General features: G+C 56.4%; 1 protein-coding gene across 1 annotated transcript; it reads right to left on the bottom strand.

Annotated features, from left to right (window-relative positions):
- Positions 1-5,552: 5,552 nt before the first annotated feature.
- SIX1 (SIX homeobox 1) lies at positions 5,553-8,522 on the bottom strand. Its single transcript, XM_072864703.1, has 2 exons — positions 7,671-8,522; positions 5,553-6,785 (listed from the first exon to the last, which is right to left on the bottom strand). The coding sequence occupies exons 1-2, from the start codon at positions 8,228-8,230 to the stop codon at positions 6,497-6,499; spliced, it is 849 nt and encodes a 282-aa protein (XP_072720804.1). The 5' UTR covers positions 8,231-8,522; the 3' UTR covers positions 5,553-6,496.
- Between the last annotated feature and the right edge of the window lie 15,689 nt (positions 8,523-24,211).

Below are 24,211 nucleotides of genomic sequence, written 5' to 3'. Positions count from 1 at the left end.
CAACATGTTGCACCAAGTACATCTGTCCACTTCATTAGGCACCGTGTCTCCCAGGGACAGCACAGCTCCAGCATCCCTGCGTCCTTTGCCTGCGTTCTTCCCTCCAAGAAATATCCCACCCCCCTGTCAAGCACCTCTTGGGCCTTTGGGGACATTGGCTTGAGGGGCACAGGGATTTCTCCCAGCTCAAGCCTCAGCATCTCCCCCTCCCACGGGGGCAGCAGTGACATGTGTCCCTGCCTGAGCCGTCCCAGCAGTGTAAAACCACCACGTGCTTTCCCCCACCGTGCACCCAACAGCCACCGAACACCCAGGGGAGCATGGAGCAGGCCAGGGCCTCCCCGCCTCCGCTCTGCTGCAAAGGGCACGTAGTGCCAACTGCCGACAGTCCTGTGCGCCGACAGGGTTGGAAGCCACCACACCGCGGGACTGAAGTGTCCCCTGCAGCCGAGCGCTGCTGAGCCGCACACCGTTCCCGGCTCCTGCTCTCTTTGGTTCTGCTCCTGCAGAGGAGCGATGCAGGCGAAGCCCTGCCGAGGTGGGCAGAAGGCAGCCTCTGGCTATGGGGAACCAAGCAGCCCGTGGCCAAGTGCTTGGGCAAGTTCTGCGGTTTCTTCGTGCCGGTGCCTCCACCCAGCCCCGGAGGGCTCCCAGGAAGGGAACAGCAGTTTTTAAGCTCATGCTCCTTCCCTCTTGCACTCTTTCTCTCCCTGCTTCCCCGCCGGCTCCAGGAGATTAGGCACACGAAGATCTTAATTCCCTAAATACATCTCTGATTTGTTCTAGCATGACGCGGCCCTTCTGTTGAATGAAGCACACGCCGAGGCCGTGCCCGTCCGCAGCCCTAGCGCTGCCGTGAAATCCCTCCCATGCCTGCATGAGCAGGGTCCCCGTGACACCCACCACCCCGTACCGGGCAGCGGGAACAGTGCGGGGGGACAGGCATCCTTTGGGGCTCAGGAGAAGCACCCTGATGGTTTGCAGATGTGATTTCATTTTTCAATTGTTTCTAATTTGCTTAGGGGTTTTTTTTTCAATTCTAGAAGAGAGACAATTTCTTCAGGGAGTGTTAGCCACAAGCCTCATTTGACATTGTTTTTTAGTCAATTGGTTTTGTCTTGTATTATTAGGAATATTATATTACATAATGATTAGCCGCGGCGACTTATTATGGGGACTATAAAGGGAGGCAGCGTGGGCGCACAGAGCACCAGCCGCCGGCGCAGGGCAGCCGCCCTCCCCGCTTCGTCATCTGCCCTTGCTCTGACCTTCAGCAGGTCTGTTGTCTCCCTGGGTCTCAGTTTCCCCTCCTGTAAAACAGGGCTGATACGCCCTCCAGTTATTAGCTTAAAAGCTTTTCCATCCTTACGTCAGAAAAAGATTAGTTTTTCCCTTTTCTTCCATCCTGAGAAGCAGGCGTGAGGATCTTCTATACCTTTTCTATCACGGCTGAAAGCCATCGGAGTCTGAGCAGGTATGGCATGCTACCAAAGTAACCCTGATCCCTGCAGAACTAGGCTGTGGATGAGAAGCTAAGGCAGAGATGGGAAGGAGCTACTCTGCCCACGGAGGCATTTTCCAAAAGCACTGGATGAGTGAAAACAGGAAATCTCAACTGAACTAAATCTGCCTCTTTAACCTCACTATTAGGATTGGGATTATATGCTTCAGAGAAAGCTCAATCTTTGTTTAAAATTTGAGGAGGTGGGAGCAAATGCTAGAGACCCCAGGGAGAAAGGCAATGTTCCTGCACTTGGTGACAAGTCCAGCTGGAAGGAAAGACAGGGTGGCACTGGCATGGCTGGGGGTTCAGCCTGGCACCCTCCTTCCACCCTGCATCAGGCTGCTGTTGGGGCGAGCGCTGATAATCTCTGGAGAGCTTGGTAATTTCCTCTCTCTGCCTGAAGATTAAAGCAAATTTTCCTCCATTTCCATATTTAAAATTGTGTCCACGTCCAGTTGGGAAAGATGACGGTGTCTCAGGTTACTTTGTACACTTGAGCTGAACCAAAGCTCCTGTAGATCCGGCCTCTGCCACCTCTGCTCTCCCCACACAGCACCTGGTGCCCTCAGAAAATCTGATGGTTGCGGCCCCAGCAGGAATAGCAAAATCCACCCTTGACGATGGATTGCTCCAGCCAGGTCGGCCAAGCACTGCGTTGGCTGTCCCTTTACTGCTTCTGCTGCTGTTAACGACGTCCGTGTGCATTGGGCAGGTTAAAGCACCTGCCTCTGAAGGTAGCGTATACAGAGACCCAGCCCCCAGCAGCGTCACCCCATAGTGAGCTCTTCCTCGGATGCAAAATTACCGACAGCGAAGCATACCGGGTAGGCAGACAGGGAGGTTTCCACCCGTGCCCGTGCAGTGTCCGTGAGGTGCTCTGCGGAGAAAAGCAGGAGTAAGGGAGAAGCGCAGAGGTGAAGAGTTATCTCGGGGCATGTGCTGTTTTCTTTACAGGCCTGCAGCGTTCAAAGCACTTCAATAATAGTTAAACAATTGTTAAATAGTACTTTATCTTCAGGCTGGATAACAGAGCAAGCAGCTGCTGGCTGCCTAGTGACAGGCGGCTCGATAAAACCAGCTACCTGGGAGGGAGGCAGTCCGGGTGCCTTGGCCCAACGCTGCCTGTACCGCACACCCTGCCTCCTTCCAGCTGCTGACGGTTCCAAACCTGTCTGCTCAAGACGAAGCTCCGACGTCTGGCTGAGCAGGCCTGCTTTGCAAAGACACAGAGCAAAGAGGTCTCCTAACCACACCGCGGCTCTGGGCTCCTGGCGTTGCAGCTGGGGATGCACGAGCTTTAGGGAGCCAGGCCTGGAAATGTTGCATTTAAATCCATCGGCTGAGCGAGCATCCGCTCCTCGCCGCGGGCCTCTGTGGAGGATTTGCCAGCACGTGGCCCAGGGTCGTGGGGGCCGAGAGCGGGGTCATACCTGCCCCTCTGCGGGGCCGGGGGGCAGCAGGGAAGGGGAGCCGGGCAGGGGCTGGCAGCGGGGCAGTGGCAGAGCAGCGTGCGGCTCGTGCACGGGACAACACTGGCTCGGCGTGACTCGGGAAATGAAATGAGGAGAGAGGAGGGGGGCTGGCTTTCTCCTTGGGTGTTTGTTTTTATACACTGAATTTCCTGCTCAGGGAATCTAAGCGTAACCCCCCCGCTCCGGGCTGCCCCCAGCGTGGAGGTAGGCTGGGGAGAAGCGGGCTGCCCATCTGACTCCACCGGAGGAAGAGGTGCTTACGGTAGAGGTGACCTTTCTAAATCCCTGCTTTGGACAGACATTTCCAATAAGTGCTGAAGAAAAGCCTGCCAGTTCCAGCTTTCTCAGCCTGCTCTCCATTTTCCTTCCATCCTCTCCAGGCTGAATTTAATCCGAGAAGGTTCCTTTGAGCTTTTGTGTGTTGCTGGGGGAGATGTGGGCGCACAAGGGATCGCGTTACAACTTTCATTTCCTGAAATGTTTGAGGGAACATCCAGGGTTTTATCCACACATCAGGCAAAGTTGAGGGCTCGGATTTCAGGTCTTGTCACTCAGCTGTCACCAAACAAATGAGCCTCTCAGAGCTGGAGATGGAGAGAGCTACCTGCTATTCATGACCCCGAAAGCAGGTGATCACTCATGGGAAAAGCAGGTAGAATTAATCATTCCGCTGTTCTCCATTTCCTCCCCTTTTTTGGCTGACCTGGACACAGTGTGAAATCTGTCCTGGGGGGTGCGCGGGAGTTGGGGGGAGAATTAACTCCTTCCTGCCGGTGGAAATACAAAGCAAGAGCGAGGTGAGAAACAGCCCCGGGCTGCGTCCCCAGGCTGACTTTGCTGTGAAAAGCTTGCTGCGAGGTCATGCCTAATCGAGGAGAGCTCAGCAACCTGCGCCTGGCTCAGCTCCAGGGCCTCCCTGGTCCTGCCTGCCCACCGGCCCCTTCCCCAGCCGGGGGCAGGGTATTTCCAGGAGGGTCCCCTCAGCATCCCCCATCCCTCCCCGCCACCAGCCGCTTCTTGGCACCCTCGTCCCTCTCCCTGTTCGGGAAATGGAGGGTCGGGGTTTGGCCAGGGCTCTGAGGCCAGGGGGGCGGCGGGGCGCAACGTGCGCGGCCCTGCGCGGTGCTGCGCGGTGCTGCGCGGTCCCGCTCCTCAGCCGTCGGGCCTGACAGCAGTCCCGGCCCGCAGGTCTGTGCTGGGGAGGGGGGGTTTGAGCGAAGGGGACACCCCCTGGCAGCTCCCCCACCCCGCAAAAGTCAGCCCTGCTGCTGCCTGCGCGCATGAAGCGCCTCTGCGCCGTTTGCTTTGAAAATAACCCCTGCTTTGCGAATCCCTGCTTGGCTTTTCCGCCGCGCGGGGCTGGAGCCCCGGGCAATATCTATCCTTCCTCTTCCCCGAGCCCGTGGCTTGGAAAAAAAGACGGAGCTGGAGCTTATCCATCCTCGGGGCGCAGAGCCCGCGGCTGCTCACCCTAAAAATCTCCCTCCTTCCCCTGGGGGTTCCCCCTTTTCTGCCCGAGGGGCTGGGGGGCTGCGCTGCTTCTTGGCGGGTCACGACGGCGCTGGATGGGTCCCCCGGGAGCGGCGAGGAGGGCCCCCGGATGGGGCAGAGGGCGAGGCTGGACCGGGGGGCACCGACCGTCCCGTCGGCACCGACCGGGCCGGGCTGCCGGGGCCGGGGTCGCTGCGCACGGAGGGGAGCTCCGTGCTCCCACCCGACGTCGGGTTTTGCCCCGGCTCCACCCGCGGTCGTGGATGCGCGCAGACACGCAGATGCGCGCCCACCCGCGCGGCTTGCGCGCCCAAGCGCGGGATTTGCGCCCTCTCCGCCCTGCTCTCACGGAGCCCGCTTTGGGTCCTGCCCGGGGGGGGCGGAGGGTCACCGGCTGCCCCGGCCATGCCCCCCCGAAGGGCCGTGGGCGCTGGAAGCCCGGCGGGATCTGGGCTGGGCGCCCCGAGGGGGCGGCCGGTGCCAGGCCGGAGGGCGGAGGGAAGCCGCCGCAGCCCGGGCCCCGGGCCCCCGGCTCCCCCGCAGCCGGAGCCGAGGAGGGGGACTGGATCCGCCGCCCCCCATTCCCGGCGGGGGTGGGGGGTCCGCGGGGGGCTCTGGAGCGTGTCCGGGTGCCGGGGACGGCGGGCCCGTGTGGGGATGAGCGGGCGGGCCGCGGAGCGCTGCGGCCCGGCAAGACCCTCCTGCAGAGGGTGACATTTCTCCATGGCCCGCGACCCCGAGAACAAACACGGCAGCGACTTAAATAAACACGCACTTAATGATGCAAAACGCTAACAGGGGGGAGCGGCACCGGCCGCCCGGCCGCAGCGAGGCCCCGACGGGGCGGGCGGCGGGGGCGAGCCGCTGCCCCCCGGCCGGGCGCCCAGCTCCCACGGGGAGACCCCACGCAAGCAGTGGGTCCCCTCTCCCCTTCCTCCCTCGGTGACGAAGGCACCGGCTGTCCCTCCCCGCAGCCCAAGCGCCTGCGATACGGCCCGTCGGGTGGGGGGTAAGGGCGGGCAGAGGGGCAGGGGCTTGCCCCTGCAAAGAAAAGCGCAGCCTGGGTGTTCTGCCATCAGCGTTGTTTAATTTAGACTGTTTAGGTACAATAGAAAATAAACCTGAAAGCACATGCGATTTTTGGTAACAAATACTCGAGACAGACAGCATCGTCCGCGGGCTCTCTGCAAGCCGGAGGAGGACGGCGGGGAGCGGGGCCAGGCGGGAGAAGGCGACGCGGAGCTGGCGGGGCAGCCTGAGGAATACTCGGTCAGGAGGAAACGGCCGTCGGCTTTTATTATCGTTACCCTAATTTTTTAGCCACATCGATGCATTTCTCCACGGGGGAGAAGGAAGCCGGGGGACACGGGCCCACGGGAGCTCGCTCGCTATAACCGCCTCGCACAGCCGCAACAAGACGTAGGCACTTGTTAAAACTCTAATACTGCAGCTTTCGCCTTTTTTTTTTTTTCACTTTTTTTTTTTTTAAATTTAAAACTACATCGAAATCTTTCCGGTAAGGCTAAATATGAAAAATGTAAACGTAACTTCCCCTCCCTCCTCCCGCTGCAGCACAGGGCTCGGCACAGCGGTTCGCTCCCTCTGCTCCGTCCCGGCTCCTCGCCGGCCCCGCGGGCACCCGGGCGGGCAGCAGCAGGGATGCGCTGGGGTCCTGTTGGGGTGGAATCGGATCCAGCTGGGGTTGGGGTTTCGGTTTTTTTTTTTCTTTTCTTTTTTTTTTGTAATTCCCGCTGGGACCAGCTCCTTTGAACTCGAAGGGCTGAGGGTTTCTGCCGCTCTCTGCGTTTGGCTACGTGGAAAAAAAAAAATCAAAATAAAAATTATGGTGATAGTGGGAGACGCTGGGGGAGAACTGGACCAGGAGCCGATGTGGGGTTGTGTGAAAGAGCCGAGAGTCCCGTCAAGATTCAGCGGGTGAGCTGTAAAACCAGGTGCTGTCCTCTATGTACAACCCAGAGCCTCTGTCCCCAAGCGAAACCTCCTCTCCCGTTCCTCCGGCCGCGGGCCTTTAGGATCCCAGATCCACCAGGCTGGACGTGAGGGGTCCCAGCAGCGAGTCCTGGAGCTGGTGGCCTTGGAGGCTGTGAGGGGTCTGGGATGCGGCTAAGCCGCTCAGGGAGTAGCCGGAGCTCCTGGCGTGGCCGAGGTTCCCCTGCAAGAGCAGGACCGAGTTCTGATCCGGGCTTTGGGGAGGAGAAAACTCTTCCTCGGAGCTGGACATGAGGGGTTTGCTCCCATCCAGAGGCGAGAGTTGGTTCGGTTTGTTGGTGGCCGCGTTGTTGTTTTCCGTGTTCTCCCTGCGGAAAAGAAAAAAACAAAACAAAACAAAACAAAAAACAAACCCCACAACGGGGATGTTACGGCGGGCGGGAGGCGCCGGGGATGGGCGCTGTGCTAATGCCCCCGCTAAACCCTTCGCATCGTGGGAGCAGATGCCTCTCCCCGCAAAAATAAAACAAAGTCCCTAATATTTTCATAACGGATCGTCCCCATTTCTTTTTACCCTCCTACAAATAGGTGTACACCGGTAATTTAGGTGAAGAGGAAATGTTGGGGGGGGGGGATTTCTTGGGGCGAATTTTCTCGTTTTAATTAAAAATGAAAGCGCGGCCCGGGGACGAGCAGGGTGCGGGCTTTTCTCTAGCAGGCTCGGTGGGGAGGTTGTTGGAGGAGACAAAAAGCGGGGCGATGCCCTCCGTGGCTCTCCGCTTCGCCGGGCCGAGCCGCCGCCCGGCACCGAGGCCACCCCGGGCGGCGCCGGTGGCGCCGCCCGGGGTGGCCTCGGTGCGGGGCGGCGGAGGCTCCGGGACCGCGTCGCTACCGGTTTACCCAGGACGGCAGGCAGCAAACAAAGGCGGCGGAGCGGCCTGGAGAGGCCGGTGAGGGGCTCGCTGATCCCCCCCGGGCAGGTGGGGTGGGGAGGCGAGGAGCGGGGTCCGGTGGGTCTCGGGTGGAAAACCCACTTGGGTTTCCACGGCGTGTGTGTGTGGGGAGGGAAACGCAACGCGGCTTGGGGGGGAAAAAAAAAAAAAAAGGGATTGGGGGGGGGGGGAGCGAGGTATTTTCGCCGCTCCCATCCCATCCCATCCGCCGCCGGGTGCTCGCCGCCTTCCCGGTCGGCCCCCGCAGAGGGGAGCGGGGAGAAAAGGGGTTACGGGGAGGATGAGGGGGGTGGCAAGTACCTTTCCTTCGCCTCCGCCGCTCGGTCCCGCTGCCTCCGGTTCTTGAACCAGTTGCTGACTTGGGTGGTGGTGAGGCCGGTGGCTTCCGCCAGCTCCCGCTTCTCCCGGGGGGACGGGTAGGGGTTGTGGGCGTACCATTCCCGCAGCACGCCCCGGGATTTCTCCTTGAAGCAGTAACTGGTTTCCTCGCCGTCCCAGATGGTGCGGGGCAAAGGGAATTTTCGGCGGACGCGGTATTTGCCGACGGCGCCCAAGGGTCTGCCCCGCAGCTTCTCGGCTTCCACGTAGTGCGCCTTCAGCCAGAGCTGCTGCAGCTTGGGGTGGTTGTGGGGGGAGAACTGGTGGCTCTCCAGGATCTTGTAGAGCTCGCGGAAGTTCCCGCGGTGGAAGGCCACCACGGCCTTGGCCTTCAGGACGCTCTCGTTCTTGTGCAGGTGGTCGCAGGCCGGCAGCGACCAGAGGAACCGGCCCAGCCTCTCCAGGTTCCCCCCTTGCTGCAGCACCTCGCAGACGCAGGCGACCTGCTCCTGCGTGAAGCCAAACGACGGCAGCATCGACATGGCCGGGCGCGGCGGCGGCGGCGGGAGGAGGAGGAGGAGGAGGAGGCGGAGGCGGCGGGCACCCCGCGGGAGCGCGGCGGCGGAGGGGCGGCGGGGAGCCGCCCGCCGGGCCCGGTCCCGGTCCTGGTCCCGGCCCCAGAGCGGGGCGGCGCGGCGGCAGCCGGGGGCGGGCGAGCGGGGATGCTCGTCGCGGCGCCGGGGGGACTTTGTCCCCGCTCCGCCGCCGCCGCGCTTAAAGCGCCCGAGCCCCCGCGCCGCGCTGATTGGGCGCCCGCGGCTCGGCCCCCGCCGCGGCGGGCCCGGCCCGGCCCGGCCCAGCCCAGCCCAGCCCAGCCCGGCCCAGCCCAGCCCGGCCCAGCCCGGCCCGGCGGGCAGAGCCTCGGCACGGGCGGGCGGGGCCTGGCGGCGGGGACCCGGCCCCGGCCCCGGCCCCGGCCCCGGCTGCGCTTCCCGCCGCCGCCTCTGCGCGGGTGCGGCCCCGGCCCCGGCCCCGGCGGCGGCTGCGGGGGGAGCCCCGCCGCCCGCACCCCCGGGCGCATCTCCGGGGAAGCCGCTCCCGGCGGAGTTTGTCTTTCCTTCTTCCACTCTTCCTTTTTTTCCCCCAAACTCCTGCCCCCCGCAGCTCCCCCCCCCCCGCTCGCCGTCCCCTGCCCAGCCCGCCCGTGTGTAATTGCCTCAACGCTGGGGATGAATAAATAACGCTTTAGCCAACCGCGGAACGGTACGCGGGGCCGTGCGCCCCCTCCTCCCCCCGCGGCCCCCTGCCCCGCTTGGCCCCGCTCGGCCGCGGGGGTCCCGGGCAGCCCCCGGAGGGGGTCGGGGCAGCCCCCGGAGGGGTCCCGGGCAGCCCCCGGAGGGGGTCGGGGCAGCCCCCGGAGCCCCCGCGGAAGGCGGCAGGCGGCAGAACTGCACCGGCCGGCGGCGCTTTAATTAGCCGGATCCTCGTTTGCACACCTCGCTCCAAAGCAATTATTTAAAAAATTAGAAAACAATTAGGCTCCCTAAGCAAAGATAATCTATTGTCAGCAGCCGGGACGGGCTGGGAGATGAGGACAATGCGGCGAGATAAGGGCAGGGAGCGGGGGAAGAGGGTGTCTTTATAACTGTATTTATCTTTGATGAGATAAGTCGAAACCAGTATTTTAAGCACGCTCCGGAACGCTTTTGAGTCAAGAACGAGTTCGCTCCGCGGGTGCTAATACCCATCGCGGGGCTCTTTAAAACCTGTTTGTCTTCACTAAAGACAGTCGGATTTATTTGACTTTAAATGCTCGAAGTTCAGAGCAGCGCGTTCGGGGCCGAGGCGGAGAAGGGCTCCGAGCCGGGGCCGACGGCCCGCCCGCCGCCCGCTGCCTGCTGCCCGCTGCCTGCTGCCCGCTGCCCGCTGCCTGCCCGCCGCCTCTGCCCGCGATACGACACGGGAAAGGCCGGTCCCGATATTTTCCTAAATCCGGACTGTTGTTTTTCCCATGTACTTCGCGTCTCGGGGCTGTTTAAAATAAGCCCCTGCCACCCAGTCTGTACAGTGGCTTTACTGTGTACGCTGGAGTCAGGGCGCTTCTATATCCCATGACCGTGTGTCTGGTAATTTTCCCTTGCCATTTTATTTTAGTACTTATGATGTTGCAGATGAAGTCTTAAAGAGCTGCAATGTCCTCCCAGAAGGAATGTCTGCTTGGAACAGATCCTTATTGACAAGGCAGCTGTGTGGGGACCGGAACGGAGCCTTAAACCCGGCTCTAAAATCGACTAATACCCTAAAGTCTGGAGCAAGTGCGCAGAATTACAACGCATGGGCTCGCAGCCGCCCGCGGCCGCGTCCTGGAAGAGCAGTGCCCTGCCCAGCCGGGGAGATGGGCTCCCCCGTCCCTCCTTTTTATTGTCATTAATTTGTAGGGTTTTTTTCTTTCAATAAGGTGCTCAGTTCGGGAAAAGCTCGGAACCGAGGGCTTATACCTTCGGGATGAGGAGGAGAGAAATGCAAAGCGGGGCTGAGGAAGCTCCTGGCCATTTTAACGAGAGCGGTTTTCTCTTGCCCTCACATTTCTCCTCTTTTTTTTGTTTTTGTTTTGTTTTGTTTTTCCTTTAAAAGGCCGACCAAACCAAACACCGCTCTTGCCGGGAATAAGCAAATTATCCCGGCGCGGCCGGCGGCGGGGCTGGCGGGGACGGGCGAGGGCTGAGCCGGGGCTGCCCCGCGATTCCCGAGCGGGACTTTATTCTCCCGTGTCACCAAAATTCACGCGAGGGGGGGACAGCCTCGCCGGGGTCTGCCCGGGAGTTACACCCTGCAGAACGAGAACCGGTCAGCATCAACGTTAATTACTGCCCGGCGTTGGTTTTCCTACAAATTGGAAAACCTTTCACTTTAAACCACGGAAAGAGAGATATGGATTCCCAAACCACCCCATCCCGTTTAGCCCTTGAAAATCACTCGGAAAAAATAGTTTCGAGCCGCTCCAAGAGAAAAAAAATAAGGCAGATGCGAATAGCTAAATAATAACAACACAACGGCGCGGGGCTGCCGCCGGCTGCTTCTCCGCCTTTTATTTTTCGGCGGCAGAGGAGCAGCCCGGCGGGCTCACCCCGCTCCCACCCGGGCAACCCGCTTGGCCTCGCCCCCCCCGGGGCTCCTCCGCCGCCGGGGCCTGGCCCCTCCGCGCCCGCGGAGAGGAGGCGGCCGGCCGAGGGGCCGGTGCGCGGCCGCGGGGGCCTCCGCGCCTCGCCCCGCTTGCCGGGGCAGCGCCCGGCTCCGTGCGTGCGGGGACTTCGTCTCGTCGCTGCTTCGTTCGATGCGGCGTTACGGAGCGGGGTGAAGAGGGGTCCCCGCCACGCTCTGCGGGTTTTCCGCGATTTCGCCAGAAAACCAAAACAAAGCGGAAAAACCGACCCGAAGAGGACTCCCACCTCCCCCCCGCCCCGACCTGAGAAAGCAAGCTCTTCCCCAACCGAAAAGCAATTTAATTTTTTTTTTTTCCTTGCAGTGTGAGGGTCTGGGGGAAACAAATCGCGGGGCAAAATTAAACCGGCGGCGTTTTTTTCCGGAGCCCCGTCTCGTCCCGGCGGTGAGCGGGGCCGGCGGGCGGTAACACAACGCTGCCGCTTTCCGAACCTTTCGAAGGCGAAATCCAAAACCGCCCCATTAAGTCAATGAGGTTTGTGTTGTAGAGGGCTCCTTTCCCATCCACTTGCTGTTCTGAAAAATAGATCGCATTTCGTTATCTCGAGTGAGGATCTGCAACGTGATACCGGATCCGCGCTGCCTTCCCTGCCGAATGCGAGGCGCAGGGGAGACAGCCAGCTTCCCCGGCTTATTCCTCAACAATAAAGGAGTTGTATTTTCTTTCTCTCCCTCTCTTCCTTTATTATTCTATTTTTTAATGAGGAAGGACAAGCCCCTCTCCATATGCATCCCTCTTCTCTTGCAGGAGTCTTTGGCCCGGCGCGCCTGCAAACCGGTGCAACCTTTAATTACTCGATAGTAAATTGCCCTCCAGACACCTGTAAAAACAAAGCCGGTGTCCGTGGGGCTGGGGCTGGGGCCGGGTCCCCTCCCGCTGCCCCGGCCTCTCCCCCCGCTCCCGGGGTGCCCGGCGGCGAGGGACCCCTGCACCGAGCGGGGTCAGGCCGGGCCGGGGCTGCCGAGGAGGGACGGGACGGGACGGGACGGGACGGCGAGGGGCAGGATAAGGGTAAGGATAAGGGTAAGGATAAGGATAAGGCCTTCCCGGCGGGGCGATCCCCCGGGCACAAAGGGCTCTTTCTTCCCGCACTTACCGGGACATTTTTCAAAGGATTAGAGGTGATCACGCGTCGGCTTTTTCTCTCCGAGGGCCGATACGTCTTTCTGTCCCTGTCCCCCCACACCCTTATTTTCTCCGGCTTTTGCCGTGGGACCCCCCCTCCGCTGTCCTCCCCCCTCTCCTGCTGGCTAATGTACCTCCTGGATGCTGATTCTTTTAAGCTACGAAGAATTTCCTTTCGGGAGGTGAAACCCTCCAGCTCCTCCTGTTCAGAGGAAAGTGCTAGTGACGGTAATACGGGGTGACACTAAATAAACAGTTAAAGCAGGGCTGGAAAGATGGAGTTAATTATCCAGTGAGCTACATTTAAACCGAGACCAGGAGGGGCTGATTTGTTTTGGCGCAGGGAACTGAGAAGGAGACGAGCCACCGAGGTCTCCTTGCTCCTCTTTGGAGGCTCTTTAACTTGTCCTTGCTGCCGCCGGCCCGGGGACCAGCTTCCCCTGGCCCGGCCCGGCAGCGGGGTCCCCGGCCGGGCCCCCCCGAGCCGCCGCCTGCGCAGCCCCGGGGCCGCGGCGCTGGGGGGTCGGTGCGAGCCCGGCACGGGAGCGGCGGTTTCAGGGCTCCGGAGGTGTTTTTATCCATGTTTGTCTGCTTTTTCTTCCCCAGACGCTAGATAAATTCTCGGCTGTGCGGCTGGCCGGTGCCTGCGCTCCTCAGGTAAGTCCGCACACCAGCAGCAGCTCCGCGATGCGCTTTTGTTTTTTACTTTTTCCCTCCTCCTTCCTTCTTTTTCTCATCTTTTTTTTTTTTTTTTTTCCTTAAGAAGTCTGATATTAATAATCCCCGTATGCCCCTCTTTCCGGGTCATTACGGTACTGCTGGTCTCTAATCAATCCTAATGCGATGGCAATTGGAGTCTCTGATGAATGCATCTCAGGTTTCTTGTAATGGCTCTACCACATTTTCCTGGACCTCCTTCTTTAACCTGAGATGCCAGGGGGACGTCTCCGTTCTCAGCTGCTGATTACTTCAAGATGTTTGGGCTGGTGTGGGGAGAGAGGGAGCGAGCCGAGGCAGCCTGCCCCTGAATAATCTGGAACTGAATTGGATGAGCCGTTTCCTAAATCAAAGGACAACGGCGGGGTTTAACTCCTTTTCTGCACGGAAGCCTGCCGGCTTGCCTTCTAGCAGGCACCGGCCACGCTGCATCTCCCCTGCGTGTTCGTGTCCGTGTGCGTGACGCCACCCCCGGGTACCCACACACCTCCGCAGTGCGCAACTCCCCCCCCCCCCCCCATCAGCCGCGGTCCCCCCACGCAAAGGGGGGGACCCCCTCCCTCATCCCCAGCCGCTCACACCTCCCCAAACCCCCCAGTGCCGCCGGGGGGTCCGCTCCCCCCACGCTGGGGGGGTAGGACCCCCACGCCGGGGGAGCGGGACCCCCCCGCGGGCGCGCAGGGACCGCGCAGCAGCAGCGCGTTATTCGGCGGGAGATTCGCGTTTTGGCGGCGTTGTTTTTCCCTTCCTCAGCATAACGGCGCTTGCCGCCACCCGAGACGACGCTAATGGCCATTTTTCTGGCTCTTTTTGGCCTTTACACGAGAGAACGCGGCTCGAACGAGGCCGAAGCGGGCGGCCGCGGGGTCCATGGCTGCTCCCCCCGAGCACAGCCCTCCCCGCACCGGCGGGAGCTTCCCCCGAGGTGCGGCTCCTCCGTGAGGAGAAAACACACGCCCCGGCTGCCGCTGCGCAGCCGGCAGCGGAATATGCCCCAGCGCAACCCAGCACGCGTGGGCAGCTTCGTCTGCGCTCCTGTCAAATGAGGGTGTTCCGGGTGGGTGCGGGATATGTATTTGAAACGAATAATTTAATTTCTTTAAATGTAAAAATTCATCTCCGGCAGAAAAGCTGGGAGGATTGAAGACAGCGCCCGGGCGGGGCCGGTGCGCGCCCACTCCGCGCCCGCGGTGGCGGCTCCGGCGGGGCCCGGCCCGGTCCTCCGGGAGCCCCACGCGGGAGGCGGCCGCGGGGCACCGCGCAGCCCCCGCGGTACAAAGCGCAGGCGCGGAGGGGCCGCCCGCGGAAGCCTGCGCGCTGCTGGGAGCGGTGGGGGAGGACGGAGGCGGCGGGGCCGCGGCAAGGCAGCCCCAGCCCCCTGCACGCCGTGCCCACGCCGCGACGCCCACCCACCCGTGTGCACACACGCGGGTGTGCACCCAGCCCCCCCCTTGCACACGCGCCCGTGCACGGTCACCCACGAATGTCCGCACCCGCTCCCGTGTGCGTGCGGACACTCGTGTGCACAGACCCTCACATCTCCGCACACCCGTGCGCACACGCCCATCCCCCGTGCGCACACCCACTCGCGTGTAGGCGTACACCCGTGCGTGCACACCCACTCACGTGTAGGCGTACACCCGTGCGCGCACACCCACTCACGTGTGGGCATACAATCCTGTGCGCACACACTGAGCCATGTGAACGCTCCCACAGTGCTGTGTGCGCACACCCACCCACGTGTCCGCATCCCACCCACGCGTGCACCACCCACACGCATCAGTGACGCTCACCCGCGCACAAGGGCCTCCCCCACGCGTGTCCGGGGCAGGAAGCCGGGTGCGAGTGGGTCCTCTCCGTCCCTTCCTTCGGTGATGGCTGGGGCAGGGGGGTGCTGGACACGGGGGAACACACAATCCCCCCCCCCAGCGCCCCTATTTTCGGGGAAAAAAAAAGAGGGAGTGTGGTGGTTGGGTCTTTCTGCAAGACCTCACAATGGTTTTTGTGCCAAACACTGCAAAAAAAATATTTAAAAATAAAATTTTGGGAAAAAAGAGCCGATTTGGAAGGGGGCTGCCAGGCTCCCCCCCCGCCGCTCCTGCCACCAGTGCCCGGCCCTGGAGGGGCCCTCCCTGGCCCGGGGGTTGCAGCTTGGGGGCTCGGGGGGACCGAGGAGGCCCCAGCGGCTCCCCCTGCCCTCCCCCAGGGCCCCTGCCGAGGCCCGGCCACCTTGTCCCCGCAGCTGCAGGGTGATGGGGGGCACAAACACATCCCTTTTTGGTATCCCTCGTCCCCCCTCCATGCCATCTCCAAGCCCAAATCCATCTCTCCCACCTCGCTGATGCGAACGGCATAATCCGCTCTCTGAACAGGACGCTGCCCTGGGTTGGTAGGGTGGCAGAGGGGACCGGGGACAGGATTTACCTACGGGGCTCTGTTTGCCTACACGCTTTGCATTTGGGCGCTGAACAAATATTTTTGTTGCTGGGGGGCTGTGCTGGTTGCGGTTGGGCCAAGGGAAGAGGCACCGTCAACCCCTTGGATGGGGTTGTGATTTCGGGAGGGCATCCGGGCCCTGCGGCAGGGCAGCGGGTGTGCCTGCCTGCGGGGATAAGGGGTTGGGGTCCTGTCCCGTGCCCGCCGCCTCGGTGGGTTTCCGAGCGAGCTGCAAAAAAAGGACCTTTCACCTCTCATTAGTGATGCCATCAGTGGCTTGGCAGAGCGGAGCTGAGGTCACGTTACATATGGCACACAATCTGTTCAGCGCCGGCAACACCAGCTTTGAAATTTTAGAGAGGGGAAAGGTCACCCTGCGTAAGCCGAGGTCTGGGGGTCCTCCGCTCTGTCTGCGCCCTGGGTGGGTCTCCATATGCCTCCATCGTCGCCAGCCTCCCTCTGTCTGGCCCTGAGAGATGCTCAGCCCGTCTTCTCTTCTGCCTCCCGAATTTGCAGGGAATCACTCAAATGAAGGGAACGCTTTCACGCCGCCTTTCCTTTACCCTTACAGAAAGCCTCTAACAGCACTGTATTTTTTTTTTTTCCCCTCCTTTCTCTTCCCAGCATGAACCTGTCTCTAACGACTGGTTATTTTTTCAAACAACATACAATGCAGCTTTCCAGGAGAAAATGAGTTGTCTCTGTTTATCAGCAGATCTGCCCAGACGGATAAGTTTACCCTTCTCAGACCTGAGTATATAATTTCATAGACCTTCAAAAGTGTTGTGCTTCCATGGTGATTAAAACTCCTCGCTCCTGAATCTTGCTGGGGTATTTCAGGTTTCATGCCACTGGATCTTAGAAAAGCACATCTGTACAGTCGTATTTCTTTCATCTGAAGAGCCGGAAAAAAGAAAACCCAATATATTTTGTGCTTGGAAATATAGGACACATTATGTTAAATTAATTCCTGGTGTAACTCACTACGTTGAATTTTGGTAGGATCCTGTCGGGGCTTCATCTGGAATGATTCCGGAGGTGATGCCTGCGGGAAAGAAGTTACCATTTTCCCATGTATGACGGCTGACAGCGTAAGTTCATGCCCCTTCTCAGCCCCACTGCAGAATCTTATTTTGCAAACTTTATTTTTTTAAATACATGGGGCCTGATTCTTAAGCACTTAAAGTAACTTGGATGGGAGTTTCTGGCATGCAGCTGTTGCAGAGAGATCTTCAAAAGGACAGTTTGCTTCTACGCAGGTCATCACTAAAAAGGCTCTAAATGAAATAGATGCTTATCTTGGGAATCCCTGAGAACCTGGAGCTGAACCAACATGCAGTCCGGATTCAGGATATACCTTTCTGCCTGCCCCAGCGAGGCATCCGAACAGCCACATGCAAGGGAGCTTGTTCCGATTTCCTACTAATAGGGCTACTTGCGTGGATTTTAATTTTTAAATAGGAATAGTCTTCCGCTGTCTGTCAAAGAGAGGGGTTGGGAGCAGAGGTATGAGATGGCTTATATTCAGAAATGGACATGCTGAGATCTGTCTACGGTTTTTGTCACAAATGATGTTTTCATAGCATGGGGCTAACTGCGCTCCTAGTTATGGAGTGCAAATCTGTCGATGTAAATGGAGTTCATTGCAAGTGGGAAGGGGATTTAGCCATAATTTTCCACCGCTGTCTAATCACTGTAGTCTGAAGAAAGCAACATATGTATAATGGTAGCTGAGATGCAGGAGGGGTAGAAGCTTTCTACCAATGAGAACCACATTAAATAATTAATTCCCAATTGCCTTTCTACATTAGTGCTTTCAGCTAAGAAAGCCAGTCGGCTTTGTAAGGCCCCAGGCAATGAAACATTTGGTGCATTGTCAGTCCAAAAGTGGAGGTAATAGATATCCAGGGCGGGCTGGAAAAGTGCTACTCTCCATCCTGCCTTTGCATATTCCAGCTGCACAGCCTCATTCCTCATCCCCTCCTTTGCCTTACTTAAGTTTGACAGGACAGCATCTCTTCCGAGGTGGCTGCTGAGGAAGCCAAAAGTGTATTTATTTTACTGAAGCTAGAGGAACTTAATGTTTGAGTCTAAAAATGGAGTATACAGAAGTTGGTCTCTCTTTTATCAGCAGACCAAATCTGATGGGTTAATAAGGAAAGGAATGGATTTCCCCCTCCTTTCCCATTTGCCCCCCTTACCACATCTGCAGGTCCCCCAAGCTCAGCCTGTCATCTCAGGACAGGTTGGGATCTTTCGGGCTCGTACATCATTCGCAATAAAGATCTTGCCACGAGAAATGAGTTAACAAGCCTTTTGATGTGCAAGTCATCAGAGACGGCTCTGCTCACCTTCTGAGATAAATATACGTGTGTGTGTGTGTGTGTGAAGCTGAAGAAGAAAAGGAAGCATTGGAATAAATTGCCTGGGGAGGTGGGATATTCTCTGTTAAAAACAGGTCTAGACAAACATCTGTCAGAAAATACCGACGGGTATTTGATCCTGTCTTGGAGCTGGGCAAAAGACTGAATGGTGTTGTTGGGTCCTTTCCAGCCCCGAGAGACCACAGGTATATGCATATATACATGCATGTGTGTGTAGGTGTATATATTTATGTGTGTGTGTGTATATATGTATATATTTGCAAACGTTCTGTGAAAAGGTCTTGGCCTCCGTGATATTTTGTGGCAGTAAATCCTGTAGGCTAATTACACATAGGTTTGCTGTCTCTCAGTTTCATTACATTTGAGTTTCATTTCTGTTTAATTTAACATCCTTTGTGCCTCGAGTGGATCAGATCACAGTGTCTAATCTACTGGCTGTATTTTTCTTCCCTGCCCTTTTCTTCAGCTCTCTTCATACCAAGTGAAGTCCCTTCAATTCTGGGAGCTTTTCGACGATTCCACTTACTCCCAAAGCACATCTGTGAGCCCACTCGGGTTACGCTGCTTGAGGTAAGGTCATAATAGTAGAAACTTATCTTTATTACTAGATGCAATAGATGGGTGCCTGGAGAAGCTGTTTGGCTGAACAAGAGGACGGCATGAAAGATTTGGGGTTTTTTGTCATTATTTTTGTACACGATCACTTTCCAAAGCATCCCTGTGCTTTAAAGACAACATGGTCATGGCCACTGCTGGCACCCCTATAACTTCTTTCCACGCATGCAAACCTCAGCAGGACCGCTGGAGCTGCAGGCTGTTTGAGGAGTGCGTTGGCAGCTTACTTGTGCTTATGCATGGAGGACAGGGAGTTACCAAGGGCCAGGACTTGCTGTCCTTTACACAGGAGCCAATTTTAAATTCTTCTATTAAAATTCATTTGAAGGTGAGGTTTGTCACTGTGACATACGGAGGTTCCCCTAAAGACGGGGTCCTGTGCAACTCAGCATTGGAGATAGAGGAGAGGCTGTTCCATGATAGACTCCAGGTAGGTGAAAAAGAGTTTTGCAGGGCTGGTGCGGAGGAAACTGTGTAGTAATTCCTCTGTCATTAGCCCCAGAGCACACCTACACCAGGCGATGCTGATATTCCCTGCGACACCTCCACCTCCCAGAAGCTGTGCCCCTGGACCGTGAAGCACCACCGCACCTCCCTGGCGAGTGCTGGGTGAAGCCCAAGATGCTGCAGTGAGTTGCAGGAATCAACACCAAACTGTGTAGCAGAAACTGAACCCTGAATTTCTGAAGCCAAATGCTGGGATGAGCCAGGCTGGAAAACTCTGTGACCTAGGCTTTTAGCCCTCCCTACTAGCCTTCATGAGGTTTAAGAGGTGACTTCTCTTGCCTGTCCATCTTATCCTTCCAAAAGATCTTTGTCCCCTGTAGCAAAGGCATGAGAACAAAGTCTAGCAACTGCGTTTGTAACCTGATGTACTAGCTGAAATCACCAGCTACTGCAGAGTATATTAGCACACTGGGATGTACTCTGTGATGACCACGGAGGGGACACACCGCCACTTCTGCCAAGACCACAGCAAGGCAGCAGCCTCCAGCCTGGGGACAGGCAGTGAGCCCCGACACTGCCGCAGCACGAGCAGCTGCAACTCGTGAGTCAGTCCTCGGGCAGGGTTTGAAGAGTGGCTGTGAGATAAGTTCACCTTTCGGCTGTACCCTGCTGGCAGATGGTGAGCTGAGCTCTCCTGCGTGTTCGTTCAAGGACTGCGAGCAACAGGGAGAAGAAAGTGGCTTACAAACTCCTTGGGTAGCAGGCTGTACAAAACCAGCGGGGCTCTTCCAGGGGATGCTACATCTCAGCTCACGACGGGATGTGATACTGGTTTTGATGCCAGGACAAGGAACTCTTTGCAAGCCAACCTCTGGCAGAGCTTGGTTAGGCAGCCCAGTAAAGGCGGAGGTGAGAGAGGGGAACGTGACTGTCCCCTAGAAACACGTCCGAGAGGAAAGAGCTATTTAAGGGGAAGGACAAAATGGGCACAGGACAGACGAGCGCGGGCCGGCTGTGAGCACGCACGAGCTGGACATTGGAACAAGGTCTTCAGCCATCGGTATGTGATGCTCTGCAGCAAGCGCGATAGAAATCACACTAATTTTACAAAGGACCTCAGCACAGGTACAAAAGGGCTGAGATGGGTTGTTCCCCGGCTCTAACCCTTAGTATTTAAGCATCACTTTTCATGAGGTCTGCCTGCACAGGGTCAGGCAGGCACGACACTGAAGGCAGGACTTCCCGGCCAGCGAGTCCTTATTTGCCCTTCCACAAGTAGCACATCTGAATGTACCGGAGGCATCAGCCATGTCAGATAGTCTTTCAGGGTGAAGGCGGAGGAGGAAGGGGGGGTCTTCCCCCCATTTTGTTTTCTACATTCCTTTTGCTGGTGAACCGTTACCGTTGTGGCTGGGGCGGTTTGTCTGATGCCTCTTGGGTTTGTACTGCAGCCAGCACTTCTGATTCTGTCTGGCCACATATTGTATTTGGCTGGTTGGCGCTCTCTAAAAATTCCTCTTTTGTTTTTTGCCTTTTTTTTTTCTCTGTGGCATTTTAATATCTCACAACAGGCACCTTTACGAAGAGATTAAAGGTCTAAAAACAAACAGCCGCTTCATAGGCAAGCTTTAACACACGTAACAATCCCTTGTAAAAGAGAATTTGGGGAGAATTTCTTGAGTGCAGGCAACACTTTTAAAACATTTCTTCCACAACACTGAGGAATTACAAACAGCACCTGAGCTAACATTCATGCAATCCAGTAGGAATTATTCAGGTAATTAAAGATGTAAAACCGTTTCAGGAGAAACTAAGAGAGAGTGATGCTGTATTGACCTCGAAAAGTTTCTACAGCGACAAGAGAAAATCCATACGCTTTTGGATGGGGAGTGGATGCAGTTCAGCTACGGGGAAGGAAAGAGAGGAGCCCCAAATCCTTTAAGCTATTCGCTTAACCTGCTAGTAGAAAAACCATTGGAAATGTAGTCGGGGCTGTGCTGGACCTGGCTTGGCACCACAGCCCGGCCTTTTTATTGAGCTTAGTGAAAGCGCTTCAGAGCCTTGCTGGGCCCTGGGACGAGGGGAGAGCTGGATGGTTGGGATTGCGCAGCCAACAGACTCGTGCAAGGAGCAGGCATCCCTTGGCAGGGAGATCAGGATGCTTTGTCCTCCTGTTAACTTTTTTAAACAAAGTTTTAACTCAAACCCCTTCCTTTTGGTGATTTAAAGTAGATTTTTTTCCCTCCCTCACCTGAGAGGATTCTTGGGGGGTACCATTCCCATGTTCTCCCATTCTCCATTAAAGCTTTCCAGCTGGTAAGTCTGGGGAGCTGCTCGCTTGGCGGGGGGTCTTTTCCTCCTGGGTCCACCCTCTCCTGCCTGGCACATGGGGTGGGATGCGTTAGCAGGTGCTGGAAGCCTGCACGGGGAGGTCAAGAGTGATCACAGCACAGAGCCCTTCCCAAGGGCTGGTTTTGGCAAACGCCAGCCTGGCCCGAGGGCGCGGAGGACTCCTCAGCCCAAGGGAACAGCGTGGTCCTGGCTGCATGAAGATGGCTCGGGACTGGCTGAAGCTGTGGCTGTGCCGAAAGGTGCTCGGTTACAAGGACTCCGGGACGGTGGGGAAATGAAGCGCAGGGGATAGCAGCGTGGAGGGGGATTGGCTAATTAACGCACAGCTTGATTAGGAAGTTGGAGCAGGCACGCAAGCCCCACTCTCCTCCTCCCTCCGTTCCTGGTGCTGACCCTTCTCGCTGCGACTGCCATGTAGGAAGCCGCTGGAGTCCACTATAGGAAAAGTAAATATTGTCGTTTCGAATAGAGAATGGTTTATTCTATAGCGGAACAGAGGGTTCCTTCTCTTTGAGAGGCCACGCTGAACTCGGGGGAGATCATAGCCCACGCAGCTGCCAATGAGGCTACTCTTTCCAATAGTCGCAAGCCCTAGTGCCAGGCGTGCCACCTTAAACCCAGAGGTGACAGGGGGATGTGTGTGGGGCTGGTGGGAACGCGTCCAGTGGTTCCAGAGACTGTCCATCGCCTCCTTCCCACAGGCAGGTCCTTTGCTTGTGCTTGGGCTCGGTTTTGAGCAAGGTGCTCAGGGCAGGATGGAGTTGCTGCGGTGCGATGGGAGCTGCACAGGGCATGTTGCAGTGGGAGCAGGTGCAGGAGCTGGAGATGCCGGGGGAGAGGAGGAGTATGGGCTCTGCCCTTCCCCACTGAAGCTGTGTGACCCTTTATATAATCCCTTCAGCTTCAATGGCACCGTGGTGATTTACAGCACTAATGTTTTGATCCAGAACATGCTGGACCATGGGACACAAATTAAAATATGAGAGATGACTGTAAAGCATAAGTTTCCATTCGTGGCCAGCTATTTCGTGAAGATGTGTCTGCAACCAGGTGTGAAGATCTTGCAGGAGATGAGGGAAAACCAACCCAGTTTAAACAGATTTGTTAGAATGTGAATGGGAGTGCAGCAGCGTAAGTGCTATTAATAGGATTTACACAGATTAGTAAACTAATCTGTGCATTTCAGATTGGATTTCATATTATGGAAAAGAAAATTAAGCCACATACCATGCAGACTTTCCAGGCAGTGATTTGTGAGTGTGATCTATTTGATGGTGGAAGTGGCTGCTCAGAAAAGTTGTGGCAGCTCCATTGGGTGGGTCGGTGACACCCACTGGGAACCCAGGAGGGGAGAGCATGTTGTAGGGTGCAGAGCTGTGCTGGCGGATTTGTAAGGCAGACAACAAAAGGAGCAGCACTGCAGTTTGTGCAAGCAATGGCTCTTAAAATACACTACCAGGCAGTCCTGGTAGTGTATTTTAGGCTTGGCTCTATCACCGCTGGTGCAGAGCGGTCCTCCTGACTCAGCTAAAATGAATGGGGAAGAGAGATGCGAAGAAGACGGGCTCATAAATAACTTTCCCTTCTTCGTACGTGGCCTGGAGAGTTGCAGAACTGGGCAAACGTTACTGAAATGGGAAGGAGAAGGCCTAAGGACAGAGTGCCATTTCTGTGCCCAGCTCACGCTCTGCCTGGTGCCAGCTACAGGAGGTGGGCAGGAACAGGGAGGTGGGCAGCATTAGCACAGCTTAGGGAGGGACCGAGCACCCAGGCCAACTTTGAGAACTCATCTGTGTAAGGGGTAAGTTTAATAGTATCCTAATGATGCATTATCTATATTACATATAGTACATATAGTATATATACTATGTACTATATAGTATATATATTTAAGTATATATTTTATATAGATTATCTGTTCCATCAGTATAGTCTAGCCTCAGTATTTCAACTGTGCCATCCCCTCTGGTTGAATCTGAGCCCGGCTGTACCTCTCCCCACGAGGGAGGGGAGTGCTGTTACTTCACTTGTACTGATGGGGAGATGGAAACCCAGATGTTTAGGAACTGGAGTTTTGGTCCCCAGCGGTCAACATCAGCTAATCTTGGGAGATAGTTACAGTTCAGGTTGCCTCTGAGTCAGGATTGAAAAATAAAGGGTAAGCCATCTTTCTCTTTGTGCTCCCTCTCATTTTGCAAAAATACAAGCATTTGGAACATTTCAACCCCTGTTACAGTCAGGGCCAGAGGAAAAACATCATTACCCTTTCAAATTACTGTTTTAGGCCAAAGCTTTAAAACTCAGAGTGAGCTGAGCAGCCCAGCGATTTTTCTTCTTGCAGCATCTTGTTATGTTGCAGCAAATAAAAATCCTGAAGTCGATTAGATTTGTCTGGGAGAACAAACGCTTCAGAGTTTTCCTGGACCAGGGCTGAAGGTGGGAGCTAATACAAAACACGTGACGAATGTTTCTCTCCCTATTAGCCTGCCTTCTTTCCCACAGCCCTTGAGGTTTGTCTTGTCTTTGCTAAAGGTGATAACTCAGCTGACAACCATTTGTTACAACTGGGAGCCATTTGCTTATGATAATTGTGGCTCCATTGAAACACAGGTTTGTATGCAGACGTGTATTTAGGTGCGGTGTTGAACTGGGGCCTCGAGTAACCTGGCATGGGACTGCATGTCCCAGTCTCGCTGGGAGCTGCCAGGCATGGGATGCTCTGGAAATCCTGCCTGAGTTATACAGGGATGTAAAAAGAATTTGCTTGAATTCCTTAAAAACAAAACTGGTCTTACAAGTGCTGATTTTAAGAAATGCGTTTGTATGCTATTTTTGGGGGGTTTGGTTTTAGGTCAGTGAAATGTTTCCTTAACCTGAGTTATACAGAGTTTTTAAAAAATCAGCTATTACCTTTACTGATTAGACTGCAATAGTCTAGTAAATTAACCCAGAAGTCTTATTTGAAGGTTATGGAAATTTGGATCCAAAGACAGCTTCAACAAATATTCTCTTGAATTTGTAGACCATTTATTTATTTTATTGCTAAAATGGTACCTTTTTGATACCCTGGTTTATTCTCTTGAAGTGTCTTGTTGCACATGGTGTTATCAGACCCCAAGGTTTGGAAAGCGTGAGGCTGGCCCTAAAATCACAACACCAGCTTGGAGATAAAATGCTTATATACAGTTAGATAGATAAATGTGATATACCCACATTTATATGTA

Source organism: Ciconia boyciana, chromosome 6, assembly GCF_034638445.1.
Source record: "Ciconia boyciana chromosome 6, ASM3463844v1, whole genome shotgun sequence".
NCBI classification, from domain to species: Eukaryota; Metazoa; Chordata; class Aves; order Ciconiiformes; family Ciconiidae; genus Ciconia; species Ciconia boyciana.
The sequence above is the reverse complement of the archived record's forward strand: the minus strand, read 5'-3'. Positions and strand labels throughout refer to the sequence as shown.

Excerpts from the sequence above, each read along its gene's own strand:
- SIX1 (XM_072864703.1), bottom strand. The coding sequence starts at position 8,230 with ATGTCGATGCTGCCGTCGTTTGGCTTCACGCAGGAGCAGGTCGCCTGC. Across the intron at positions 6,786-7,670 it reads GCGGCGGAGGCGAAGGAAAG|GGAGAACACGGAAAACAACA; the intron begins GTACTTGCCACC and ends TCTTTTCCGCAG.